General features: G+C 43.1%; 1 protein-coding gene across 2 annotated transcripts; it reads left to right on the top strand.

The window, feature by feature from the left end:
* The first annotated feature begins 624 nt into the window (after window positions 1-624).
* LOC144004069 (uncharacterized) lies at window positions 625-5,952 on the top strand. 2 transcript variants are annotated; one of them, XM_077500987.1, is made up of 12 exons: window positions 625-1,013; window positions 2,150-2,220; window positions 2,551-3,018; window positions 3,100-3,244; window positions 3,506-3,813; window positions 3,913-4,120; window positions 4,198-4,314; window positions 4,396-4,523; window positions 4,641-4,838; window positions 4,913-5,130; window positions 5,223-5,438; window positions 5,518-5,952. In XM_077500987.1, exons 2-12 carry the CDS (start codon window positions 2,204-2,206, stop codon window positions 5,910-5,912), a joined length of 2,418 nt encoding a protein of 805 aa, XP_077357113.1. In that variant the 5' UTR covers window positions 625-1,013; window positions 2,150-2,203; the 3' UTR covers window positions 5,913-5,952. The 2 variants fall into 2 exon arrangements, with proteins under 2 accessions (XP_077357113.1, XP_077357112.1); XM_077500986.1 differs by having other exon boundaries at window positions 625-2,030.
* Window positions 5,953-15,233: the final 9,281 nt, after the last annotated feature.

Raw genomic sequence — 15,233 nt, 5'->3', positions numbered from 1 at the left:
GCCAGCTTCTGTAGCCGGGGATCGGTCCGCCAAGGTCTCCTCTCTTGGCTGCCACCCAGCCTACATTGCACCCGACCCCTTTGGCCCCTCCCACCGGTGGTGAGCCCGTGGGAAGGGGGACCCACGTTGCGTCTTCGGGCTTTGCCCGGCCCGGCCACCAGGCGCTCGCCAACGAGCCCCACCTCCAGGCCTGGCTCCAGAGGGGGGCCCCGGTGACCCGCGTCCGGGCAAGGGAAATGTATCGCCAAATATTTTATTCAACATAAGGGGTTTTTGAGCCGTGCTTAGTCTGGCCCCTCACCTAGGACCTGTTTGCCATGGGTGACCCTACCAGGGGCATAAAGCCCCAGACAACATAGCTCCTAGGATCACTGGGACACGCAAACCCCTCCACCATGGTAAGGTGCCGGCTCACAGAGGGGTGGCTGGCATGTGTACATGTAAATGTCCATTCATATGCACTGTGCCTTATATATTACATTTTCCATGTTTAACTCTCTTACTACATATGACGTATATGAACGTCATAAGGGTCATTGTCCCTGCCTACACATGATGTATATATACGTCATAAGGCTTTTTTTATGATAGTGTATACATTAGGGTCTGACGCAGCTTTTGAGTGAAGGATCAGGCTTGACTGTGATGTTAACAACGGCCAGCGTGTGGCAACAACTATAAAAGACAGCCACGATCACGCAAGGATCACGTAGAAGAAAAAGAAAAAAAAACAGGAAGTGTATGCGTTGGTGGAGGGGGGCTGGGGTGCAGAAGCCGTGGAGGAAGAAAGAGTGCGAGTGATGGACAGAAAAACAAAACAGTTAACACTTAGATGAGTTATTTTCGGTTGTAAAAGCATCGCCATCAAAGGATGATGGCGGCGATCAAGTTTCACGTCGAAGAAACGCGTCGAGCAGCCGTTGAGCGACGCTCCGCCGGCCGCTTCAAGCGAGGACGACTACCGGGAAGACGATAGATCATCACGACAATCACACCGATTTGGAGGATGACGAGTATAAGCCGGATTTGGATCCTGACCTTTCAGATGAGCGTGTGCCAGTTTTCACATGCTGGCCCTCGTTGGAAAGGCCAGATTCTCCCCTTTGATTTAAGACATTTTTCGCCCAAATTGAACCATTATTTCTTGCATTCTAAGCCCAGAAATTGAGCGTAATTTGAGTGAAACAGGCTGGTTTTGAAGGTGGCTGAAATAGCTCAAAACAAAATGGCGTCTGTCGCTCGGGACGACGTTATTTCTGGACGTCTTTGACCTCGTTAGAAAGTTGGGGATCTCAGCTTCAATTTGAGACATATCTGGCCGAAATCCGTGCAGGCGATGCTGAAATATTAGCTTTCTAATACTGCATACTGCATAGTTGCAGCGAAATAAGCGGTTTTGGACAGCTGCAATTTAAACGCTCACTTCGTCCAATCCGCAATAAAAAAAATAAATTATTGAATGAATTTGTTCTCAATTGTGACTAAAATTATGTTTTTATATGGGCAAAAGTAAAATTTGCAACTTTATACAAATTCATTTGATTGTCAATGAGGAGTCAAGTCCACTGGTGGGTCATCCTCCTCTGATTCAACGAATGACCAATATTAAAATCAGATATTTCAGCAAATGTGATGTAAGGACAAGTTATTTGGTTGTCATTGAGGAGTCAAGTTTTGTTTTGTTCTAGATTGTTTTAAAATGTAATTACTTTAAATATAGGATCATAAAATGACCCCTATTGTGAAAGTCATTAGAGAGAAATCTCCTGTTACAACTTTATAAAAATTTATTTGGTTGTCATTGTCATGTCCACTGGTGGGAAAGTTTTTTTTTTTTTTTTTTTTTTTTCTTTTGGTCCAAACTGTTTTAAACTGTAATTATTTTAAATGTAGGCTTGTTTAAATGTTTTTTTTTTTAATTTGCACTTTTTTTTTTTTAAGCTCTGACCCAGTTTCTGCTGAATTGGCATGCAAATTGCCCTTGAACGATTCGGGATTCCTGTATTTGCTAATTCAATGGCCCATCACCGGTAATCAACATCTGCCACCAGATTGGCTGGTTGTAAACGATGAATATGGGTGTGGAAAAAAAGAATATAAATACTGCAGGTAAAAGCAGGGCATTTTTTCCCTCTGTTTTTTTATCAAGACAGGACATTTCTTTGCTGACTGTGCTGCTTTTTGCTTTTACTGAATTTTTACGATGGCAAGTGAGAAGAGGTAAGACTTGGTATTTCTTTGAGAGTTGGAAAAATTTACTTTTAAATTGCATTAGTATTATTTTAATTATTGAATAATTGTGCTCTAGATTATGACTAAAATTACTAAATTACTAAAAGTAATTTGAGAGAAATCTATTTTTAATTGCATGAGTATTTTATTTTTTAACAAATTATTGAATAAATGTCTTCTCAATTACTAAAATGTAAAATTTGTAACTTTAAAAAAATTGATTGTCTCGTCCAAAGAGCACAATTAATTCCTGTTGGAAGCTGACAAATTGTGCCTAATTTTAGAATTGACCTTTTTTATTTTTTGTCATTCTTTTAGACTTCCTGACCGTCACATCGTCTACTGTCTGCGGTGTTGCAAGCCTCAGGAAAAAATCTCTGTACATCTCACCAAGGCTTGCATGAAGGAGAGCACACGTGAGGAGGTCGAAGTTGAGGTCAGGAAGGCCAAAGCCTCGACAAAGGAATGGCTGCGCAATGGCCGTCGCATCGACTACTTGGACCTGCTGAAAAGATTTCCGCACAGAGAGTGTCGCCATACGCTTACAAGAATGCTTGTAGAGCTAGGCTTTTTTGTGTCAAACATGCCGCAAGAGTCAGACATGGAACCAGTGTCACGAGCGCAGGACCCTGACATCCGCAATGCTGATGCTGCCGCGTCGACCTCTGCAGCAACCACTTCCGGCGAGGCAGGCCCACAAAATTTGCTTGATTTAAATGAGGGTTCCTCAACTTCCTCCTCCTCCTCAGATCATGACAATGGCACGAGTGATCCTTCCTGGCAAAAGTAAGTCCATTTAAGATTTTGTTTTGAGTTTCAACAAGGCATTTTGCTATCATTCTGAAACTCTTCTTCATGGCTTCACAGAGATCTTCCCGCAGCAACAACATCTGTGCGGGTAAAAATGAAGGAGGCTGGACTGTACAAGAAGTTTGATGAAAACTCCAAACTCCTAGTGGACTTCAAAAAGTACTTGCAGACCACACTGCGCGTTCCGAACTGCCAGCAGGAGGTAATGTCTTAAATGACTCTGTTTTTCACTTAAAAGTAGTCATCTGAACTTGGTAGTTAAAAAATTCACTTAAATCATTCTCAATGTACATTTTTGAAGCACAATTGCAAGCAATTCCTTAGTTTGGGGTAGAGATGCCTCTCTTAGCTGTAATAAATTACAGATTACAATTTGTTTCAGTGCGGAATTGCAGCAAAGATGTCTGTTTTTTTTTATGATTCTATATTGTGAACTTTTTTTTTTTTTTTTCTCTGTTTAAAGGTGGACAACGTCTCCAGGTTCGTACGTTACTTGCAGCCAACTGGAGAGGAACCAAGTCTTACTTTCTTGAATAAGAGCCAGCAAACCCGGGACTATATAGAGAGTCTCCGGAATGCCAAACTGTCTGCGTCCACAATTTTAAATTATATCAAGAATATGATCCGATTCATCGGGTTCCTCAAGATCAGGCTGGATCTGGTGGATGAGGACAGGGACCTGCACAGAAAGCTCGAATATTTCAAAGAGTTCCTTCAGACAATGAGGAAGCCCGTGGCCAAGGACCATTCCAAAGACGTGGTCCAAATCAAGTAATTTTGCCTTCATTTACCTCATTTTTTTTAATTATTACTGCAGCTCAGCATGTGGTGTTTTACATAACTATTTGTGTCCTCCCCTCCCCCATTTAGATACAAACGACTTATGGAGGGCACCAAGAGCGTCTCTGAGTGCCAGGAAATCCTGTGGGTGGCGAAGAGTGACTTCCTTGCAGTTTTTGGGAAGTTCATCACGAAGGAAAGACTAACGGAGAAGGAAAAGACCATATATCGGTATTATTGTGAAGCACTCTTGGTGCTGAAGCACTATCAGCGCCCAGGAGCTGTGGAAGGCATGACTGTGAGTGCTCCTATTTTAAAAACTTAAAGAGCTTTTCCTAGTAGTTTTTCTTCTCTTGAACTTTGATTGTTTTCCAGGCAAATGAGTGGGTAAACCGAAAGCCGGAGAAGCACAGAGTGATGGTTGGCGTGCACCAACACAAGACCGCCACCATGCAGGTCTGCTCATTTGCACTAACACAAGAAGAAGAAGCGGTAAGTAATGGAAAAATGATATAATTTTTCTTCTAGTTAAAAATTGACATTGAAGTAATTTTCCATTTTTTGTTTCCACAGTGGTTTCAAGGTTATTACGAACACATTCGCCCCTACCACCTGGGCGAGGACTCTGAAAAATTTTTCATTTCCTCAAATGGCAGACGGATACATAGTGTGACCAATGATTTGAACAGACTGCATGTACAGTGAGTACCTACATCAAAATGGGCTTATTTAGTTTATTGATTAACCCATTTTCCAAACGGCTTTATTTTTTGTAAGGCAATCTAATGAGTATTTCTTGTCATTTCCTATTCCTGCAGCTATCACATCAAACCGTCCTGCAGCCAAGAGGTTCGCAGAGCGATTGAAACACTGGCTGGCCAACAATTAGACAGAAGTGGAAAGGAGAAAGTTAGCCATTATTTGGCGCATTCGACTTCTGTGGCCGAACAACATTACCGGATGCGGGTGAGTCAAGGCGTTGTTGAAATTGCCGACGTTCTTGACGAGATTGCAGGGTAAGAATTTCACAGGGCATCACAATCACATTTGATGCTTGCTCAGAATGTAAGACTTGTCTTTGATTTTCCAGCTTCACTCAACCAAAGCCCCCAGAGAGCGGCCCGTCAGCCACGGACACCAAGTCTTTGTGGAGCGACTTTGACGCGTTCGTCAAGGCCTTCCCCGTAACCAGGTTGGCACAGCCTCCCACCAAAAAGATGAGAATGGAGGCTGGCTTTTCGGAAGACAGGACAAATTATGATAAGTGGCGAAAGCAGCAGTATGAACAAAGGGAGCAATATCTGCTTTGTAAGTAGTCCTATCACATTATTGGCAGTCTATTTTTGCTGGTGCAAATGCCTGAAAAAATAAATTCATAAATGAATCATTTCTCTTTTCAGCATATTACACTGCCAGGAAGCCAGATGCTGCGAAGTTGAAGAAACTCATCGACCATGAGGGTTTCGCTGGCAACTGTCCTTTGCCAAAGGATATTATCTCTAAGTGGAAACCTGCTTCGAAAACAAGCATTGAAACGGACACAAAAGTCAAGGAAAAAGTCAAGAAGCAAACATGGTCGGGGCTGGTACTGAAAGATTTCGGTGAAAAGGGGATTGGTAAGGACTTCATTCCAACTTTGTCATTATCGTTTGTCATTCCTTTGGTCAAACTCATGTCATCGCCTATTGTTTACAGGTGTGGTGGCTTCGAGGCACTTCACAAAAGGCGACATTGTCTGCGACTACCATGGGAAACTCATTACAGCTGCAGAGGGCCGTATGAAAATGCAGGATCCTGACAGTGAGCCGACGTACCTGTTTTTTTTCAAACAACACTGCATTGACGCAGAGAGCCCTCGCTGCGAGTGCCACCCAGAGAAAGACACTTTCGGGCGACGCATCAATCACTCGAGAAAAAGGGCTAATCTGAAGCCACAGCACTGCGAACTGAAGGGGAAGCGTGTGAAACACGTTATTTTGTTCAAGGCATCAAAGGACATTGCCGTTGATCAAGAGTTGCTGTTTGATTATGGCGTCAACAGAAGGTCCTTTAGAGGAGAAGGCCTTGACCTGGAGTGGCTAGATGATTAGTGTACTTCAATGCTGTGAATAATAAAACATTTTGATCAAACTTAATTTTGTTTTACTCTTTATTCTTGGTTGGAAATGTATAAAACTATCTGAATTTGACCACATTTAACTCTTTGACTGCCAAAGACGTTTCATGATGATTAGTAAAATTCCAATGAATAGAATGCGATCTTTCATTTCGTAGCCACTTTGTATATGTAGTAAAGGCAAACAATATTCTTTTTGCCTTGAAAGATGAGTTAAAATGCTCAAAAGCGGCTGGCACTGTGGATTTTTTTTGTTTTGTTTTTATAACGCCTGGCAGTCAAAGAGTGTTAAATGGTGTCTGCTAAGTTACATTGCTGTAAAAAAAAAAAATACAATTATAAAAATTTAGTCTCATGACAAAAATACTATGTAACTTTATACAAATTCATACAGTCATAAAAATGCTCCTCACCAAAAGTCACCAACTGACAAATGTTTGTTTTTATATGGGAAAAAAGTAAAATTTGCAACTTTATACAAATTCATTTGATTGTCAATCAGGAGTCAAGTCCACTGGTGGGTCATCCTCCTCTGGTTCAACCAATGACCAATGTTAAAGTCAGATATTACAGCAAATGTGAGGTAAGGACAAGTTTTGTTTTGCTCCAGGTTGTTTTAAAATGTAATTACTTTAAATATAGGATTGTAAAATGATCCCTGAAAAGGCCCATATGCGATAATGACATCTACTTGGGTTTTGACCATATTAGAACTTTAACTGTTCGCAGCCAAATTGGGTTACATTGGGATGCTTGGTGTAGTTGGAAAGCACAGAATCTAAGCTTTCCATTGATGTATGGATGATGGAAATCGATCTTTCCAATCCGGCGCTAGCTCCCTGAATATATGGCAAAGTTTGATGCAGAATCCCCAGTTCACTAAATTGTCACGTTTTTACCAATTATTATGTGTCACTGTGAGCAGCTAGTATGTGCTAGGTGGGAAAACATATACTCATTGGAAAGGTCTAGATCTCAGCTTTAAAATGATGTATGGCTCATTGAGACTGGTCGCTGCTATCCCGAACTAGCCCGCTGAATATACTGTCAAACTCACTTGAGTGAAATCTACTGTTACAATGCATGAGCATTTTTTAATAAAAACAAATTAATGAATAAATTTGTTTTCTCCAGGTTCGGGGATCTGAACCCGACTCCCTTTCGATCGGCCGGGGGCGACGTAGGCCATCGCCCCGCGCTTCCGAACGGCGCTCGCCCCTTCCCTTAGGACCGACTGACCCATGTTCAACTGCTGTTCACATGGAACCCTTCTCCACTTCGGCCTTCAAAGCTCTCGTTTGAATATTTGCTACTACCACCAAGATCTGCACCCGCGGCGGCTCCACCCGGGCCCGCGCCCGAGGCTTCCGTGCACACATTTGATTCTCAAAACCATGTCAACTTGTATTGGTTTCAAACATGTCGAAGTGCACCAAAAGCATACAACATGAAGTGTCCACAACATCCATCCATGAATTTTATTGACCGCTTATTCCTCACTAGGGTCGCGGGGCGTGCTGGAGCTTATCTCAGCTGGCTCTGGGCAGTAGGCGGGGGACACCCTGGACTGGTTGCCAGCTAATTGCAGGGCGCACAGAGACATACAACCATCCACACTCACAAGAACACCGAGGGACAATTAGGAGCGCCCAATTAACCTGATGAATGTCTTTGGAATGTGGGAGGAGACCGGAGTACCCGGAGAAGACCCACGCAGGCACGGGGAGAACATGCAAACTCCACACAGGAAGGCCGGAGCCTGGACTCGAACCCGAGTCCTCAAAACTGGGAGGCGGACATACTCACCAATCAACACTGTGCCGCCCAAGCATACAATATATACAGTGCAATGACCAATCTGAGATGAACTTCAGTTCTCAAAACAAATGCACACAACAATCACATACATACATACATACATACAACCTATTTTAAACAGCTTTAATAAGTTGTTTTTTTAATTATTATTTTTATTATTTTAAACTTCCTTATGTTAAATGTTTTAGTTTGCTGAATAATGTTTTAATATTGTCATTGTATGTTCTTTCTAGTAAATTTTGTACCCTATTTTTATTTACTCTTCTTCCTCTCAATGTTAACTACTGTTTGTTGATGCTTATTGTGTTGCCTAATTGAATAAAGCACATTGAGTTGCCTTGTGTATGAAATGTGCTCTACAAATAAACTTGCCTTGCCTATACAACCATATTCGCGCCCAAAGTCCCCATCTTTATATCTTTTTTGCAAACTTTGCAACGAGCCGAGTGCCTAGTGCCGGCAACCTCATCCAACCAGCTGGAAAAGTGGGAAATTTCGAGTCAGTTCTTGTTGGACTGGCATTTACCCATTTTCTTACAAATTGACTATCCACACTTTCCGTTCTGACTCGCTAAAAATAATTGTCCACACTCCCCGTTCAGACAAGCTAACTGCAATATCTTGGCGGAAAGTCGGGAATGTAAATTTGCAATGTATGTTTCCCGGGAGTGCACAGAGTACCGAGCCACCTAATTAACAATGTCACATTCACACAAATAGCTAAGGGGCTTTGTAAGCCTGTGATCACTCTTGGATTTGCGATTGTTACTTTCAATGAGTTTCTTGCCTGGTTAAAGCTACTATATGGAGGATTTCCCCAAAAAATATCTTAACAATAGCCTTTTTATTTGACCATTTATGACTGAAACATATTCTAATTAGTAGATCAACATCTTAGCTGTTCACAATGGGTACTCCTACAAGCCTCTGGCCAATATTATTTAGGAAGCGTCCGGTCCGAATCCTTCGAATTTCCCGCCCTCTGTCTGCGGGATGTGACGTCATGCACGTTCTCGTCAGTTGTTTCCTGTAGTCGCGAAGACGGAACTAGTACAGATTTTCGCTGCCCCAGACACCCGCTGTTACTCCGCGGAAGGCTGCTGTAAAAAAAAAAAAAATGAAAACAATGTCAAGTGCCACGAAAAAAAAAAATCTAAACTTTGACCGACGCCGGGCAAGAACGAGAGTGAACATTGGTTTGACATTTCAGCGGTGGAGAGTTGAGATCGGACTTGGATTAGAAAAGTGATTCACAGCTGGCTTTCTTTCTAATCCAAAAGGTAAGAAGCGACTATCTTGACATTTAGAAAAAAATGTGTTGTTTTCAAATAGCAGTAACCTCAAGATCGATCACTTCTCGGTCGTAACTGTTGGGGTGAAAGTGAGGTGGACGGCAACATTTAGCGTGAAAGGGGCGGCAAAGTTGAATATAATAGAACAGAATGACTTTATGAAGAACAGACGTTCCATTCCGCGGCGTTTCAATCAGGCTAAATGTTGCCTTATTTTCCTCCGTGAAAACAGCCTATTGTAGCTACATTATGCTAACGGAATGTGAACGGTACTACTGAATAGCGATAACATTCACGGCCATATCACACTAAGTAGTGAATGAGTCTATATGTTTTTCACAATCGTCAATTTACAGAAATGACAGCCCACCTTTCGGCTAATGCACAATGACGCTAGCCTGGGGGCGACATACACTAATAATGACTAGAATCAGGTTGACGTCCGTCGAGCGGGGTGACTACAATATGTAACAGCATATTAACATCGGAATGAGGTCCAATTAATTGACGTAATTTGTACATCATTTTGGAGTACAGCACAGGACTGGACTTCGACCGAGTAAAGCAATATGATCTGCACATCCCGTAGACATCAATTGTTTAGTGGGGATCGAGAGTGTCATTCCGTGAAGTGGCCAGCTTTGTATAACATTATAAAACTTCTTACCTCTGAAAACATAGTTTAATTGGATATGAAGAGCCCAGTCTTCAGTATTGAGGTCGTGCACGTACGAGTGCGCGCAGCGCAGCGTGTACGAGCGTGCAATTTGTTTTCGGCCACAGGCGGCAGTAGCGATTTGAAATTTTAAATCTTCCATATAGCTGCTTTAAATAAAGGAAATGAAAAAACAAGTTTCGATTAACTTTAGTCGCTAGTGTTTCATTGCCGGAGCTGTACAGTGTTCACACCCCTGGACGTGGCTGCTTCATTGACATTCGCACAACGGAGATAGGGGCTTTGCTTCTACTTACATTATGGCAAAAGTCCTCTCAGGAAAAAAACGTTTCAGCATCACAATTAACTGGCCACCACTGTGCTAATATGCTTTGGCTAATATGAATAGTGATGACGTCTGTTGTTTTGGTACACAGTTCAACAAATGTAACAAAAACGTGAATACATACCAACCCAGGTCTGCCAAGTTCGTCGTTCACCACCCTGCCCATTTCTTTGTTTTTGTCCCCGTAGTGTTAGCTTAACATGTTGAGCTCAGGATGTCCGCGGTCAGCAACAACAAATCCCTCCCCCTCCTGTTGTCGTATCTCGCAGCAAAACAAGCCGGCGCGTCACATCTCACCAAACATCTCATTTGCACCGCCCCACGTAACTTTGCTCCCGCCCGCCTGAACTACATTGAACTCCAATAAAAGCGCACCCCCTCAAATGTCTCCTTCACTTTGAACACGAAAATAACAGAAACAACGCAACATGCACGTTTTTTTCTTTCTTTCTACAGAGAAGACACATCTCGGAATGTAAGGAGCAGATGTAAGAATTTTAGACTTGGGTAAATAAAATTTTAGACCTAGGATGAAAATATGGCTGTTTTTTAAGACATTTTAGGCCTAAAATTTAACTTTCTGAATTTTAGACTTTTTAAGACTTTTTTTTTATTTTTTTTATTTTTATTTTTTTAAGACCCCGCGGGAACCCTGTAGGAGGCCGGTCCGTGAGTTGACTCAAAAGAAAGGCTGGGCGACTTCCGGTTCCGGCTTGCAGGAGATGGCTGCGTAGCAGCATAGCTCTCGACAAAAGAGTTGTTAAAAGGGCCCCTGAGCGAAGTTAATTACCAGCGAATTGGACAAAGATAAGTCTTAGGGGGCACTAATGACGTCCAAGAAGAACAAGAAAGACAAAAAACCGACGTATGAGGTTTTTGGAGATGACGACATGCAGCTAACCGAAAATGCTAACGATAGCTCTTCCGGAGCAAGCGGAGGAATCTCGCCTGCCTCGTTGCGTGAAGGCGTCGGAAATGATTCCGAGGAAGGGCCGGTGAACCGGGCGGTGATCTTGACAGAGTTGAGAGGAGTCGGGAGAGAAGTGAAAGACTTTCGGAAAGACACAAAAGCACAACTGAAAGATATCAGGGGAGAACTAGGCACGGTCAATGCAAGGCTCGGCGACGTGGAATCAAGGGTTGCCGAACACGAAGAAAAGTTGCAAAATACAAACGAAATACTGGTCGAGATTACAACAATTCAAGAAAAACTTCAGTCTAAAATTATCTCCCTGGAAGCTTACACGAGGAGAGAGACACTTAGACTCTACGGGATTCCGGAAGACGCGGAGTCGGGCTCACAATCGATGATCCACTTCGTTGAAACACTTCTCCGTGACAACTTGGATATTTCCGACTCGACGGAATTGCAAATACAGAGAGCGCACACAGCCTTGTCATCACCTCCGCCGAGCGGCGCCCAGCCCCGATCGACCTTGGTAAAGTTTTTGTGCTTTACTGTAAAAGAAGAAGTGATCCGACTGGCATGGCAGAAGAGGGGTTTCATGTGGAACAACAACAAAGTAAATGTCGATCATGACTATCCACCTGAGATTATGTCCATGAGGAAGGAGTACAGCGAGGCGCGTCGGATCCTGAAAGAGAAGAATCTGCGGTTCCGGACCATCTACCCAGCCCGCCTGAAGGTTTTTTACAACGAAGGAGCGACAATCTACAACGTGGAAGAAGCTACATCGGATCTGGCAAAGCGAGGATTCCCGGTGAAAGTGATTAAACCACCGGCAACTCTCAGAGACAAGCTACGGAGGTTCGCGTCGTGGCAGCTGGTTGGAGGGAGACGGCAGCGACAGAACCGGGAGATTCCGGGATACAAGGAGAAGCTGCAAGTATTTAGACGGGATTTAAACTAGTGTTATCTTGTTTCTGACTTGGGTGACTTGTGAACGTGAGATTTGGTCCAATTTTCTTTTTTGATGCAAGGTGATTCAGTGAAAATCCTTTCTTTTAATGTAAATGGGGTTTTGAATGTGTTAAAAATGAACAAAATACTATATAAACTAAAGAAAGTAAATGCCCAGATTGCTTTACTTCAGGAGACACATTTAAATCAGAGCGAACACCTGAGATTAAAAAGAAAAGCTTTTAAATTCATGTTTTCCTCATCTGATAAAGCAAAACATAAGAGAGGAGTGACAATCCTCATTTCGGGAACACTTAACTATTGATGATGAAGGTAGATATGTTAAAATAATTGGGAAGATAGAAGGATCTGATATTACAATTATAAATGTATTTGCCCCACCTGGAAGTGGTTATTTTATAGGAGTGTTTTCAACCTGATGGTTGATTTTCGGGGTGATGTTATATGTGGGGGAGATTTTAACTTCCGTCTTAATCCCACACTAGATTCCTCAAATTGATCAAACCAAACTACCCCACTCATAAGAAAAATTAAAGATTATTTGGCAGAAATGGGGATAATGAATGTCTGGCGGGAGTTACACACATCCACCAGGGATTATACACATTATTCAAGCTCGTTCAAAGTTTATGCTAGACTTGAATTTTTTTTTACGTTTAAAATTGATAGTTTTAAGGTTAAAAACTGCGGCATATTGACAAGGGATTTATCTGACCATAGGTCTATTTCACTATGTATTCAAATAGCTCGGAAGAGGCGCAACACATTGTGGAGATTCAATTCTAATATACTTAAAGGCGCTGTCTGCCAGTTTCAGTCTGGAAAAGGCACTTTTTAAATACAGGACGCACACACTTTAACTCCTTCTCAGTCTACTCCTCTAGGCTTAAGTTAATGTATGGTTGTGATTTTTTTAATTTACCCCCAACCTCCAGCCTATATTTTACCATTTTGTGTTTGTTTTGTCAACAACGGGACGTTTCTGGGTGGTGTCTGTGGACAGACGGTTGTTTCCCCCTCCACCCAATCGCAGAGCGGGGGTTGGGAGTGGGCGTGGCTGGAGTGGCGGGGGGCGTGTAGGCAGACGGGTTGTTTGTTGACGAGTAGAGTGATTAGAGTGATCAGAGGCAGGGGGGCGGTGGGCAGAGGCAGGGGGTGTGAACGTTGAGCTCGTGTGGGTTGAGCCATGGGAGGCGCCCATTTTGAATTGTTTATTTACAAACAGAAACGGTTCGTTTACTAACAGAAACTGTCAAACCTACTGACAGGCCCTTTAATGACCCTGTGACGGTCTAAAAAATTAAGGATGATATAAATGTTTTTTTTTTGGGAAATTAATGACACGGGAGAAATCTCACCTATTATTCTATGGGACACTCTGAAGGCGGTTATCAGGGGCAACTTAATCTCCATAACTACACATCTTAAACGTCTCAAAGGACAAAAACTAACAGAGCTACAGTCAGAATTGAAAGTGAAACAACTGGAGGAGGTAAATGACCCAAATCCTGTCATAAAGAGGGAAATCAAAAAGTTACAAAAAAAAAAGTTTGTTGTTTCCAACCATCGGGACTGGGACACCCACTGATCCTCATGGCGATTCGAGCCACCCCTCACGAATCCACTGGGGTGTCCCCCTTTGAAATGATGACCGGACGGCGAATGACGCTCCCCCTGCACCTGATGTACCAGCCAGGAGAAACAAACCTAGCCACGGCATACATGACCTCCCAGTACGTGGAGGACTTGCAAGCCCACCTCCGGGCCACGTTTGCATTTGCTCAACAACGGCTTAAGCAAAGTGCAGAAGGTCAGAAAACCTACTACGATAGGAAAGCCTCACGAACCAAGTTCGAAATAGGTGATCGAGTGTGGTACTACTTGTTCGCACAACCAAATGCTAATACTCCGCGTGCCCAGAGGAGCATCGCCCGGAAATTTCTTCCCCGGTGGGCAGGACCATACGAAATCGTCGACAAACTGTCACCCGTCGCCTATCAAATTAGGATGAATAAAGGACATCAGGGGGACCAACTGAGGTGGGTCCACCGAAACCAGATCAAAAGTCACTGCGGTTTTGAACGTCTGGGAACGCGATCGAGCGAATCTCAGGACCAGCATGCTGGCAAAACTGACAAAGGGGGGTCACCAGCTTACTCCGAGTCAGCGACCCAACCGACACCCTCGACAGACCTAGCTGACTACGATGTTTAAAAGTATCAGACGTGCAAAAGGGGGGTCAACACCCCGCTACACCTACCGAACCCCTAAGTGATACCACACCGAGCGACGCTAATCCGCTTGTCTTTGTTGGTTGCTAGAGGATGGTGTGATATGATGACGACCCTGATATTGTGCATGACCGCCGTGGTGAGTCGGCCAGAAACGGTTGAACCCGGACTTGCAGCGGAAATTGCCTTGATAGAATAACTAGGATTGCTTACGAATGATTGCGAGAAGTTAGCATACTGTGTTTTTCTACTTATTTACAGACGCTTGGTGCAACACTTAAGGATACGGTCCGAGCTGTAACACCGATAGCATTATGCAGAACTAGACTAGACAACTACAAATCGATTTGCAACTCAAATTCAAAAGATTATGTACACTCAAGGTGTTATAATACTTATGAATGGTATGCTGCGTGAAATCAGTTTTTTTGCTAGTTATAAAAAGGCCCCCCGTACTTAAGGCCTTCAAAAGCAGGTCAGCGTACTCTTTTTAAAGTTTTAGTGAGTCTAGCCAATCTAACAAAGCCCCTTGTCTTCCTTCCCTTAGTCTAGAGTGACCGCCGAGGATACTCAGATTTTTTTTTTCCTTCTTTTCTTTTTCTCCCCTTTCCCCCTTTTTTCTTTTCTCTTTTCCTTCAGTTACCCTTGGATAGCGCACAACTTTTTGGGTGTTTAATTACGCTATAGGAAGATGCGATAGCTAAGAACCTAGCAACGATAGTGTCGCGCTAACCGACCTAAGATTTTTTTTTGACGAGCACCCCCAGGGGTGGAGACTTGCCTCGACATGCAGGTGCCTGAGACAACCTCCCCATCTTCAAAAGAGAGTTAGGGCCCATAGTATAGTCCCGGGTTTTTGAGTTTTAGAAGGCGAAAGTCCCCTTCCGCGTTTTCTCTCTTTTCTTTAATTTGCTGTTCGTTTTCCCTAGTTACTCATAATATGATACTAGCCTTATAGCCTTAGGAAAAGTTTTCTTCCTTTTCTTTTGTTTGGAACTTCGCGTCTTGCGTCTTTCCCAGGCCCGCACCTGTTTTGGGACCCGAGTCCCTCAGTTAGCTAACACAGTACCA

The sequence above is a fragment of the Festucalex cinctus genome, chromosome 16, assembly GCF_051991245.1.
Source record: "Festucalex cinctus isolate MCC-2025b chromosome 16, RoL_Fcin_1.0, whole genome shotgun sequence".
Taxonomy (NCBI): Eukaryota; Metazoa; Chordata; class Actinopteri; order Syngnathiformes; family Syngnathidae; genus Festucalex; species Festucalex cinctus.
The sequence above is the reverse complement of the archived record's forward strand: the minus strand, read 5'-3'. Positions and strand labels throughout refer to the sequence as shown.